Raw genomic sequence first — 13,333 nt, 5'->3', positions numbered from 1 at the left:
TTCACAGAGCAATGACTCCCAATTTCTAACTCCATCCTCCTACCTTTCTCTGTAACCTAAGATTCATGTTTCCAGTATTTCCTGGACATCTCCAAGTCGAAGTTTCCCAGGCGTTTTCATACCCTAACTAGTCATGTTTTTTAAGTTCTCATATATTTTAAGTTCCTAAACATCATTCCTTCAAATACAATTTTCTCAAGCAGCTACTTTGGCTGGCTTTAATACATACTTACCGATGAACTATCAGTTGACTCCTTGCTTTTTTCATACTTCTGTTTCTTACTCTTTTTTTTCTTCTCTTTCTTTACTTTTTTTGAGTGCTTGTCTTTTTTCTTCTTTTTCTTCACAGAGTGTTCCTGTAAATAATCATTTTAAAGAGGTGAGAAAGGAATTTAGTTTTATCTTACTTTAAAACAAGCATTTTGAAAAATCACCCAGTAGAGGAGGGGCCAACACGGCGGAGAAGTAGGGGGATCCCAAGTTCCCTCGTCTATCAAACAAAGCAGCGTTGAAGCTAAAGGACTGTGAATTCTGAGAGTCCGGGAGGAAAAGAGACAGTCGCTTCCAGGGACCCACAGGGACACCCTGACGGGCCGTAAGTACGTGATTCTGAACTGGGAGAGATAAAAGGAAAGGAGGGGAGGGATCCCCTTCTGCAGAGAGACAAAGGGAAGAGAAAGTGCAGCTGGGGAAGCATAGGACTTTATCTGGACAAGAGAAAAACCTCAAACCAGGATGGAGAAAGAGCCAATCTCTAACTGTGGGGCTTGCTCCGGACTGGGGTCAGGTGTCCAGATCATGTGACTGGGAAGGAGAGAGCCAGCCCCAGGCTCAGTGGCTAGGTCAGGGATGCAGTCTGCAGTAGGAGAAAGCAATCCCCTCCCTGGAGTGCTGCAGGAGAGGACGAAGCCTGTTGTGCCCGCCAGTCGGGGACCACATATCTGGCGGCGTGGAGCGGTGCTTCCCCAGTACCCAGGCGCACGGAGCGGAAGTTTGAGTCCCAGCCAAGCCCCAGGCATGGGAGTCGGTGGAGCAGGACAAACCGCCTTGTTTGCATCCGCAGCACAGTGAGGACGGCTGGAACAGAGTGGTTTGGGACACTCAGTCACAGGAGGAGAGACTGGGTGTCACTATTTTTCTCCCCACCACCACCAAGGGGAGACTTTCTCTCCAAGGGGAGAAATACAAATCAAAGCCTCACACCGGTCAGAGTGGCTAAGAGGAACAACTCAGGAAACAACAGGTGCTGGAGAGGATGTGGAGAAACAGGAACCCCCTTGCACTGTTGGTGGGAATGCAAACTGGTGCAGCCACTCTGGAAAACAGTGTGGAGGTTCCTCAAAAAATTAAAAATAGAACTACCCTACGACCCAGCAGTAGCACTGCTAGGAATTTCCCCAAGGGATACAGGAGTGCTGATGCATAGGGGCACTTGTACCCCAATGTTTATAGCAGCACTTTCAACAGTAGCTAAATTATGGAAAGAGCCTAAATGTCCATCAACTGACAAATGGATAAAGAAAATGTGGTTTATATATTCAATGGAATACTATTTGGCAATAAGAAAGAATGAAATCATACTATTTGCAGCAAAGTGGATTGAACTGGAAGGTATTATGCTGAGTGAAACAAGTCAGTCAGAGAAGGACAGATATCATATGTTTTCACTCATATGTGGATCTTGAGAAATTGAACAGAAGACCATGGGGGGAAGAAAAGGGGGAAAAATCATTACAAATAGGGAGAGAGGCAAACCACAAGAGACTCTTAAATACAGAGAACAAACTGAGGGGTAAAGGGGGTCGGGGAGCGGGGAAAGTGGGTGATGGGCATTGAGGAGGGCACCTGTTGGGATAAGCACTGGGTGTTGTATGTTAGCCAATTTGACAATAAATTATATTCATTAAATAAATAAATATATAAATAAATAAAAGCATCAGAAGTAATTTGAGCAAATGGATCATGGGGAAAAATTAATTAAAAAAAATAAAACAAGTATTTTGAGGAAAAACAAATCTGTATTCTAAAAACCATATTTTCATGAAATGAGACAACAAATACATTGAAATAAAATCCTCTGAGATTTAGATGTGGGCATCTATTATATATGCCCCACAAATAAGTCACAGAGCTGAGATACCTTATCAGGAAAATATGGGGGATGTTTTAGTTTTAATTTATTTGTAGAGTCATCTGACAGATATAATCAAATAAATACATTTATACACAAACTGTGTGTGTGTGTGTGTGTGTGTGTGTGTGTGTGTGTGTGTGTGTGTGTGTATATTTTATTCTATGGCCCTGTAAGAATTTATAGAAGATTATTAGGCCATATAAAATGTAGGAGCACCTGGGTGACTCAGTCAGCTAAGCATCTGACTTCCGCTCTAGTCATGATCTCACAGCTCATGAGTTTGAGCCCCATGTCAGGTTTTGCACTGAAAGCATGGAGCCTGCTTGGGATTCTCTCTGTGCCTCTCCCTCTGCCCTCTCCTGCTCACACGTTTTCTCTCTCTCCCACTATCTTTCTCTCAAAATAAATAAACTTAAATAAATTTTAAAAAAATATTAAAGGGTATAATTTTTTAGATCCACAAGCTTGATATAAGTGGGCCAGAAATTTGCTAAGCTTCCTACCCATCAACTCAAGTAACAAAATCTGTCTGTTATAATGTCCAAAAATATTAAAATATATTATTTCTGCCAGGGAGATAAAACCAGTCAGTAATGCCAACTATCTAATACTCATTCTGTAACTTGTGAAAACTGTATATAAAGTTGCTTTTCCACAATCCTAAAATTCATATGGAACCACAAAAGGCCCTGAATAGCCAAAGTAATTTTGAAGAAGAAGACCAAAGCAGGAGGCATCACAATCCCAGACTTTAGCCTCTACTACAAAGCTGTCATCATCAAGACAGCATGGTATTGGCACAAAAACAGACACATAGACCAATGGAATAGAATAGAAACCCCAGAACTAGACCCACAAACGTATGGCCAACTCATCTTTGACAAAGCAGGAAAGAACATCCAATGGAAAAAAGACAGTCTCTTTAATGAATGGTGCTGGGAGAATTGGACAGCAACATGCAGAAGGTTGAAACTAGACCACTTTCTCACACCATTCACAAAAATAAACTCAAAATGGATAAAGGACCTGAATGTGAGACAGGAAACCATCAAAACCCTAGAGGAGAAAGCAGGAAAAGACCTCTCTGACCTCAGCCGTAGCAATCTCTTACTTGACACATCCCCAAAGGCAAGGGAATTAAAAGCAAAAATGAATTACTGGGACCTCATGAAGATAAAAAGCTTCTGCACAGCAAAGGAAACAACCAACAAAACTAAAAGGCAACCAATGGAATGGGAGAAGGTATTTGCCAACACATATCAGATAAAGGGTTAGTAACCAAAATCTATGAAGAACTTATCTAACTCAACACCCAAAAAACAAATAATCCAGTGAAGAAATGGGCAGAAAACATGCATAGACACTTCTCTAAAGAAGACATCCGGATGGCCAACAGGCACATGAAAAGATGCTCAACGTCGCTCCTTATCAGGGAAATACAAATCAAAACCACACTCAGATATCACCTCACGCCAGTCAGAGTGGCCAAAATGAACAAATCAGGAGACTATAGATGCTGGAGAGGATGTGGAGAAACAGGAACCCTCTTGCACTGTTGGTGGGAATGCAAACTGGTGCAGCCACTCTGGAAAACAGTGTGGAGGTTCCTCAGAAAATTAAAAATAGACCTACCCTATGACCCAGCAATAGCACTGCTAGGAATTTACCCAAGGGATACAGGAGTCCTGATGCATAGGGGCACTTGTACCCCAATGTTTATAGCAGCACTCTCAACAATAGCCAAATTATGGAAAGAGCCTAAATGCCCATCAACTGATGAATGGATAAAGAAATTGTGGTTTATATACACAATGGAATACTACGTGGCAATGAGAAAGAATGAAATATGGCCCTTTGTAGCAACATGGATGGAACTGGAGAGTGTTATGCTAAGTGAAATCAGAAATACAGAGAAGGACAGATTCTGTATGTTTTCACTCTTATGTGGATCCTGAGAAACTTAACAGAAGACCATGGGGGAGGGGAAGAAAACAAGTGGTTAGAGAGGGAGGGGGCCAAAGCATAAGAGACTGTTAAAAACTGAGAACAAACTGAGGGTTGATGGGGGGTGGGAGGGAGGGGAGGGTGGGTGATGGGTATCGAGGAGGACACCTTTTGGGATGAGCACTGGGTGTGGTATGGAAACCAATTTGACAATAAACTTCATATATTGAAAAATAAAAAATAAAAAAAAATAAAGTTGCTTTTCCAATATTAACTTGAATAAGAGCAAAAAAAAAAAGACAGATTTGTTACATCAAGTAAACCTGTTAGTATTCACCTGTGAGAACTGTTCAATTCGCTCATTCACATCAGGTAGCATCCATGTATCCTCACCCCGAAGTCGTTTAAGTTCTTTACGCCTCTCTTCCTTTTCAAAATTTGCTTTAGCCTAAAACAATGAAAAAAGAAAAATTAACAAATGATCCAATTATTTTTCGCAAAAAAAAGTAAAACAAAGTCATTTTCCACTTTTATATAAAGTCTCATAAATCACCGTCTGTCCCTGACAGGAATTTGCTTCTACCAAAGTATAGGGGCAAAATATATACATATATATACATAAATATATATATATGTATATATAAAAGATTTTAAATCTTTTTATATATTTATATATACATAAATATATATATATTCTTTTTATATATATACTTTTTATAAAAAAGTATATATACTTTTTATAAAAAAGTATATATACTTTTTATATATATATCTTTTATATTTTATATATATATAAAAAAGATTTAAAAAATATATATATATATATATTTTTTTTTTTTTTTAAACCCTCTCCTTCCACATTACTAATCACATCACCAGTCTCTAATGAATCAGGGACAGAATGTTGGGATCTATAGTAGACCGCCCCCTCTGCCCAAGCTCCCTGTCTTAAATAGGACTTGAATCTCTTTTTCTTTCACCATCCCACTGCTACTGCCTGGGACTTCAGTGACTGTTAGGAGAATGGCAATGCCTTCAATCTGCAATGTCATATTCTTCTACCCATGCCCTCAAATGCTTCAGGAAGAATCATCTTTCTAAAAACAGATGATCGTGTTACTAATGTGTATTCATCTTTCAACAATTAGTCAAGTAAAATAAGTTCTTCCTAGGAGGTTGCTTTTGCCTTTTCATTCTCTCTCCAAATTCCAAAGCTGGTTTTGTCCTTCTCAAACTCTACGGGTATCTCTACTACAAAAAAGTTTTTTTAAGTTTATTTATGTATTTTGAGAGAGAGAGAGCAAGAGAGCATGAGCAGGGGAGAGACAGACAGAGAGGGAAAGAGAATCACAAACAGGCTCCACACTGCCAGCACAGAGCCCGACATGGGGCTCAAATTCACGAACCCGTGAGATCACGACCTGAGCCAAAATCAAGAGTCAGACGCTTAACCGACTGAGTCATCCAGAGTCCCCTTTACTATAAAATTTATCCTAGCTTACAAATCCTACTCCCTCCAAAAACTGCCCGAGATACCAAAAGAGCAAGGATGAAGAATACTTATTATACATGTATGTTACAGTATGCTGAAATCAGAGAACAATACCAACCATTCACCTGTCCAACACTAATCGCCTACTCTTCCCCTTGACATCTGGCTATAGTCATTATGCCTTTCCCCTCTACCAGCTCTTTCTCATCGGTATTCATTTAAAAGTATTCCATCTTAAGCAAAAACAAAAACGCCCACTTGTACCCCATGCTGCTCTCCAGTCACAACTTTTCCCCTTCATTCTTACATCTTGTCAGATAATACAGTTTACTTCCTCCATTCTTTACAGGTTACCTCTATGCATCTCAACCTTAGAAATACAATGTGTCTTAACCTTTTTCGAATCTCTCCTGTCAATCTTTGCATTGATCAGTAAGGATTTACAATAACCCTCCAACTGATATCAATAGTAAGACAAGAGCGTGAAACAGTGTTGCAATGTGCCTCACATGTATTTCTGAAAACGGGTATTTTTATTTCAGATACAGGAGGGGCGAGGACCAAGGCTGTGAAACGCGCTGGGAGAGCCGTCATTAGTGGCAGAGTACCCCAAAAGGGCGCTGCCCCTGGTAGCCAAGTGATGGAAATATCAAGAATGGAGAAATTCAAAAGTAAGTAAACTCAGGAAAGAAACAGGTCTTCCTAAAAAGAGAATGCGCAACTAGAGACTGCCAACGCATCTCCGAGGCGGGAGATAACCAAGACTTTTTGCGCATCCCAAAGGGAGACCCTCACCCAGATTAGGTGAGACATTGAGGTGGCGAAAGAAGAGAGGGGGTTAGGAAGACAGCCAGAGGCCTAGTTCCCAGGAACCGTCCACTCCCAATTCTAAATGACTCCAAAACCCCCAAAACGGAGATACCTGGCGCAACACCTCGGCCCTGGCCATCCTGGTCTGTTCTTTACGTTCTTCAATACTTCTCTCACTTTCAAACCTGCCACTGGTGGCCGCCATTGTTGCTGTCGTCGTAAAACTAGGAAGCCGGCACAGAAATCTCAGTTTACGACTGTCGTAATTTAATAAACAAACGGGACTTCCTCCTGGCGGAAAAGGAGGGGCGCTGCTACACCAACGGAGCATGCGCGCGTGTGAGCGTCAGTTAAGGCTCAGGTGCTGACGCGGCTGTCAGGTTTCAGGGGCAACTTTGCAGAATGAAGTTAGGACCTGTGCTCCCTTCGCAAATTGGAATCTCCTCGAGCAGGAGAAATGTCACACTGCGTTTGTTACGCGCTTCGCACGACACCGACGGCATTCTCCTCGATTTCCTCTTAAAATCTACGAGTTAAAAGCCCATAGAAGTCCCTACATCTCGAAATTTCCCACCAAAGTGCCCTTGTGGGCAAAGAATTTCCCTGTGCAGGAGGGATGGCCTGAAAGGGGGCAGGAAAGACCAGTTGCTGTGCAGTTTCGGTGCTTTGCTACAATTCAAGAAAACTTTTTAATAAAAAAGCCATAAACCTACTTACTAAAAGTACGTGCTGTGTACTTGGGAAAATCAACCCAAAACAGCGAGCAATGAGACCTATTATAGGAAAACTATTGGGATTTTAAAGGGAAAACAGTATCTGGAGAATACAGGCAGAAAGATCGATTCAATTGCGTTTTTGTTTTGTTTTGTTTTTTGTAAATATAAATAAGTGTAGCATCAGTAATCAAACACATGGAGATTAGTCTCTAAAAGGTTGCTGAGGACAAAAAATAGGTTTTCTTCTATGACCTAAGTGAATATGTTTATATAGTTTTTAAATCGTGTTCACCTGTTCATTGTTCATATATTCCATTAAATAAAAGCAACAATTTCACCTATAAAATAAACTAAAATAATGATAATAAAATGGAATTCGTGTGTGTTATAGAACAAATAGAATGAAGGAAGATTGATTCCGTTTTAAGAGAAAGGAAATCAGATTCGCATCGGGTTTATTAGGTCATCTTTCTTTTCCAATTCCTCTCCTTTTCACTCCCTTCCCGTACATGTCAGCCCGGAAGTCATTCATTGGGTGGGCTAAGCAAGGTGTGTATACTTAGGGGGCAATGGGAAGGAATGCTCCCAGCACAAGAGGGTTGAGAAGGGTGCTGCTGTGGCAGAGGGACGGCTGAGACCGGGGTGTCAGGAACCAAGCAGGTGAGGAGGGAGTACATCTGAGTTGGAGGGTGGCCTACTTAACACTGTTGGAACCTGAGTGGGATACCTAGCACAGGATGTCAGGGCTCGAGTGGGGTGAAGAGGGCCTCCATGCCAGGAAGGGAAACATGATGGCAACAAATACTCATTATATCTTGGATACTTGCACAAAGACGTTAATATACTAGCTTTATCCCTCTTGTCGAATGGAGTTTCAAATATGGAAATGAAGGGGTGCCTGGGTGGCTCAGTCAGTTGAGCCACCGGTTCTTGATTTCAGCTCAGGTCATGGTACCAGGGTTGTGAGATCGAGCCCTGGGTGGGGCCCCGGGTTGAGCGTGAAACCTGCTTTGGATTCTCTCTCTCCCTTTGCCCCTCTCCCCCACTCACACTCTCTCTGTCTCAAATTTTAAAAATACATTAAAACCTTGGATTGTGAGTAATGTGTTCTGCAAGATGAGCAAACACTGCTCATCAATTTTAACGTGACAAACTAGCAGTGTCTTGGAATACGAATAGTATGTGATGCCAAATGTCACATGATCACAACTGAGCCAATGGTTTTCTCTCTCTCTCTCTCTCTCTCTCACTCTCTCACTGTCTCTCTCTCTCTCTCTGCAGGAATGGGCAATCATCTCCCATGCTCAATTGCTCGGTCTCAGGCCACAGTGTTTGTCAGAAATCAGTGATTTTTTTCCAGAACGTTGGAAGGTGTCCACACGGGCACTATTGTATTTTTTGTCACTTCAAAGCACCTATGGGGGTGCCTGGGTGGCTCAGTCAACTAAGCGTCCGACTTGGGCTCAGGTCATGTCATGATCTCACAGTTCGTGAGTTCCAGCCCCACGTTGAACTCTGTGCTGACAGCTCAGAGCCTGGAGCCTGCTTCAGATTCTGTGTCTCCCTCTCTCTGCCCCTCCCTCACTCATGCTCTGTCTCTCTCTCTCTCTCTCTCAAAAATAAATAACCATTTTAAAGAAAAAATTTTTAAGTAAAAAGAAAAGCACCTATGGACAGTCCTTTGTTTTTCCATACAAGAGTAAGCTTAGGAATGCATTGCTTCATTCTAGGTTATTGATTCCTTGTTAAAGTTGCACTAAAAGAAAAAGATTCCATTGAGCCAATAGACAGCAGTGATTCCGTTGGTGATAGTGAAAGTCGTCCTACACTCTTGTCTCCCTCACACCAGCCATGAGGTTTTCAAAGGCAAGTTCAGATTAATTTGTTTATTTTTCTTTATATTTTCCATTTTCTTTATTTTTTGTATTATATTACAATATTGTAATCATTTTTATATGGATATTTTTGGGTTGTGGAACAAATCATCTGAGTTTTCATTATTTCTTATGGGGAAATTCGCTTTAATATACAAGAGCTTTGGATTACAAGCATGTTTCCAGAACGAGTTAGGCTCACAAACCAAGGTTTTACTGTGTATGGAAATGAAGCAAACTCTAATGGACACTGTGGTGTTGAATTGGATTTGGAGGTATCTGTAAGCATTCGTGTTGTTAGTATTTATAGGTAAATATAGAAATACAAACATTTCTGGGGCGCCTGGGTGGCGCAGTCGGTTAAGCGTCCGACTTCAGCCAGGTCACGATCTCACGGTCCATGAGTTCGAGCCCCGCGTCAGGCTCTGGGCTGATGGCTCAGAGCCTGGAGCCTGTTTCTGATTCTGTGTCTCCCTCTCTCTCTGCCCTTCCCCCGTTCATGCTATGTCTCTCTCTGTCCCAAAAATAAATAAAAAACGTTGAAAAAAAAAAATTTAAAAAAAAAAAGAAATACAAACATTTCTGTGTATCTATATCACCTGTCTCCCCAGCTCTGTCCATTAAGAGGACCTAGAAACAGCAATCCCCCAATGTTGATGATCGTATCTAATGCCCAGATCTTCACTTTGACCATTTGGAGGTTTACCTGAGCCCTGTGCTCCTGGACACAGCTGTCGTTTTAGAGGTCAGGAGTAGGAATCCACCTACCCATTTGTGTGCCAGGAAATGGCTTGCTGTAAAGAACCATCCTTCCCATGTGATTTAGATGAGACTTGCTCGTGACATCCTTATTTACAAATAAGACTGCAACTTCTCTCCAAATTCTCTTTTTAAAAAATAATAAATGATTAGCTGGACTGTTTGTTCCCCCTCACCAATCTGCACAATCTACCCGCTAAGCTGACTTGACCAAACTTAAGTCAGGCTTCTCCCCTCTCCATAGGTCCTTGGACTCTTGTTTGTTTTGTGCCATTGCTTTGACTTTTCTCTTTGGATTCCTTTTGACTCTTCCTTGACTCTCATCTATAACTATCACTTCCAAAAACTTTTATTCCCTTCATTTCTGTTTGATTTTTTTTCACTTTTCTTCTTCCTCTGCTTTCCTTATACTTTCCAGGTACCTCTTTCTGAAATGTTTTCTTTGATTTCTGATTTTCTCCAAATTTTTCTGAGCATTCTTTTTATAGCTTCTGTTTTTCTTTAATTTCCTACAGCTTTGTTTAAAACAACGAATTACTATTTTCTTCTGTTGTATAGCTCTATTTCTCCAATATATCATTCTCTGTGAATAGGATAGTCCCATCATTCTATTTTTTCCCCTTTACAATATCTTATCTGGGAGATGGGTTATCTAGGAATTTTAGAAGGAGGATGTGTGGGGCCAGGATTACTAATTTCACGGCCTTTTATCACTGTTTCCATGACATGAAAAATGTAGTTTCTACATCTTCACCAGCTTTCCCTCAGGTTTTTATATTTCCATTCTCTGGCACCTCTTACAGTCTTATCTGACCCTTCTGTCTCCTTTACCAGAAGAGTTCTTGCCCTGATCAGTGTGTTCTATTATCAGAAGCTTCTCCTACATCTTGGCTCTCTGTTTTCTGGGTGTTTCTGAGAGCCTTGAGCACCCAGGCCACCTCAGCTCAGCTCTTACTTCAGCCTCTGTCTACTCACTTACAGATGGGAGTATGTAAAGCCCTTCCTAGGTTAAACTATTCCTTCACTCGGCGTTGGATGCCCTCATGTTGAAGTGAGCACTTGTTGCTGATCTCCGGGTCATGGTTCTTGGGACACCCAGAAGTGCCCTCTATCCCTCCTCCCTTTGCTCCCATACACCTGCGCTTCCTCGTAGCTCTTGAAGTTGTAGATGATTTGGCCTAACCCACTCAAATTCTCCATTGTTGGGATATTTTCTTGCCTATTTGGGTTGAAGTGTTGCTTTCCTAGTTGTTGTCTATATTCGTGTTCGGAGATTTCAAGGGATTCAAAAACTATGACACCTCTGCTGAGATTCCACAATCATTTTTTTTTCAGTTTATGCTCTCTTGTTGGGTTGTACCTTTTATTAACACATAATGTCTCTTGTTGATAGTGCCTCAAGAGCCCACATGTCTATCAACTGATGAATGGATAAAGAGGATATGATATATATGCACAATGGAACATCAGCCATCAAAAGGAATGAAATCTTCCCATGTGCAATGATGTGGATGGAGCTAGAGTATATTATGCTAAGCAAAATAAGTCAGAGAAGGCAAATACCATATGATTTCACTCATAAGTGGAACTTAAGAAACAAAACAAATGAACATAAGGGAAGGGAAGGGGAAATAAAATATATAAAAACAGTGAGGGAAACAAACCACAAGAGACTCAATGATAGAGAACAAACTGACGGTTAATGGAGGGAGGAGGGTGGGGGATGGGCTGGATAGGGGATGGGCATTAAGAAGGGCACCTGTTGGGATGGGCACTGGGTGTTGTATGTAAGTGAAGAATCACTAAATTCTACTCCTGAAACCGATACAACACTATACGTTAACTTGAATTTAAATAAAATCTTGAAAAAAAACCACATAATGTCTCTAATTACTCTATTTAATTGCTCTGTTTAAAGCATATTTAATGTTCCTCACCTTGAATGGATATTAGTATTACCACTGCTAGCTTTGTTTCTGTGTACTTTCCTGGTATAGCTTCCTTGCCTATATCTTTATTTTTTCAACACTTGGGGGGTGGGCAGGCCATGTTTTATAGACATATTTCTTTTATTCTATATGTAACTGGATGTTGATTTTTTTTAAACCCTGTCTTTTGGGAGAAATCAGTTCACTCAAATTTGGTGTAATGACTGATAAACCAGATATTGGCCTTCCTTGTTTTATGTTTCTCTTAAATTTTATTTTGTTCTATTTATTTTATTGTTTCTTTTTTCACCTGTTAATTACTTTCACTGTCTTGGGCAAGGTTTCCCTCATTGATTTGATAATCCTTGGTATGTATTCTAGCTCTCTTAACAGTTATCTCACTGCTCTCACATGATATAATTAAACATTTATATCTTCATAATTATGTAAAAATAATATCTATTTGTACATCCTCATCTGGATCATCTATTAGCCCAACCCTCTCATTTCCATCGAAATCAAAATGCCTTCTGGACATCCTTTCCCTATCATCTCTAAACACACCTCCATACACAGGCTTGAGTTTTCTAAATCTTAACAAGTTATTTGTAGGATGTTTTTGTGTTTCCCTTATATTATACCTCTTTGGCTTCAAAAACTTCTTTCTCAGCATTTATAAACTTCATTATCACCAATATGGATTAATTTTATACTGCAAGTTTCCTTGCTTACCAATGTTTCCTTCTCTTTCCAAATATGTTTTGCTATTATACAAAACTGCAATGATATATTTTCCACTGTAAGGAATATTGATATAAATTCTCCCGCTATGTCCCTCCCCGCTAGGAAGCACATTGCTGACAAGGCATTTTTGCCAACAAACAAACAAACCCGTGAATTCAATCCAACTTCTAGATCTAACTAGTTTATTGAAAACACGGGAGCTAGAGAAACAGGTTCAGTGACATTACACAGAAGTGATCCAACCCACCAAGTCCAGAATTTTACTAGACAAGTTATACATCCTAGAGGCCATATAGCAAGCTACATATCTCTTCCTGATTCTTTTTCACAGCAGCATAGTATCCAATTATAGGAATTTATTCATCCACTTATGGCCTGTTTTCCCCCATCAAAAATAAATTCTATTAGAGCAGAGATTTTAGTCTACTCTTTTTTCAGTGCCCACAACAATGCCTACCGTAAATACACATGTATTTTCTTGTTGTTTCTGTCAGGAGAATTTCAAGGCATGTGGTTGCTCTGCTGGAGGAACCCCTAGGTGATCATGACTGTAGGTGGTGGGGACGGGAGAGGGATGATCTGAGGTCAGCGTTGAGGTTTCTGAAAAGGCTTCCCATAGGCAATAATCCTAAACTGAATCTTGACACACCTTTAAGAACAGAGGACAGGGCATGGGGGGAGAGGGCGACTTCAGGGCAGAGAGCACAATGTAATGAAATGTACAGAAGCACAAGAGAAATGACACCTTGGCAGGGGGAGGGAGGTGAACTGCGGACACAAAGGTAACAAAGTAGCTAGGAGCCAATTAGAATGATCCTTTTTTCTAATGTAGCCACTTTGGGAAAATGCTGCCTCTTTGAATAGCACACAGATGCTTGATTCTACTCCTGGGCTTCTTGAAAAATCTACAGAAGTGGAAGGTCTTCTCAAGC

At 40.7% G+C, this 13,333-nt stretch overlaps 1 protein-coding gene across 1 annotated transcript in view; it reads right to left on the bottom strand.

The window, feature by feature from the left end:
• Window positions 1-6,726, bottom strand: part of CWF19L2 (CWF19 like cell cycle control factor 2) — a 150,293-nt gene extending 143,567 nt beyond the window's left edge. The window contains exons 1-3 of the mRNA XM_078432699.2: window positions 6,493-6,726; window positions 4,416-4,526; window positions 234-356 (exon numbers count right to left, since the gene is read on the bottom strand). Of these exons, the coding sequence (XP_078288825.2) occupies window positions 234-356; window positions 4,416-4,526; window positions 6,493-6,711 (453 nt within the window). The 5' untranslated portion in view covers window positions 6,712-6,726. The remainder of the gene's footprint in view (window positions 1-233; window positions 357-4,415; window positions 4,527-6,492) is intronic.
• Between the last annotated feature and the right edge of the window lie 6,607 nt (window positions 6,727-13,333).

This window comes from Panthera onca, chromosome D1 (assembly GCF_046562875.1).
Source record: "Panthera onca isolate mPanOnc1 chromosome D1, mPanOnc1 haplotype 2, whole genome shotgun sequence".
In the NCBI taxonomy this organism is placed as follows: domain Eukaryota; kingdom Metazoa; phylum Chordata; class Mammalia; order Carnivora; family Felidae; genus Panthera; species Panthera onca.
The sequence above is the reverse complement of the archived record's forward strand: the minus strand, read 5'-3'. Positions and strand labels throughout refer to the sequence as shown.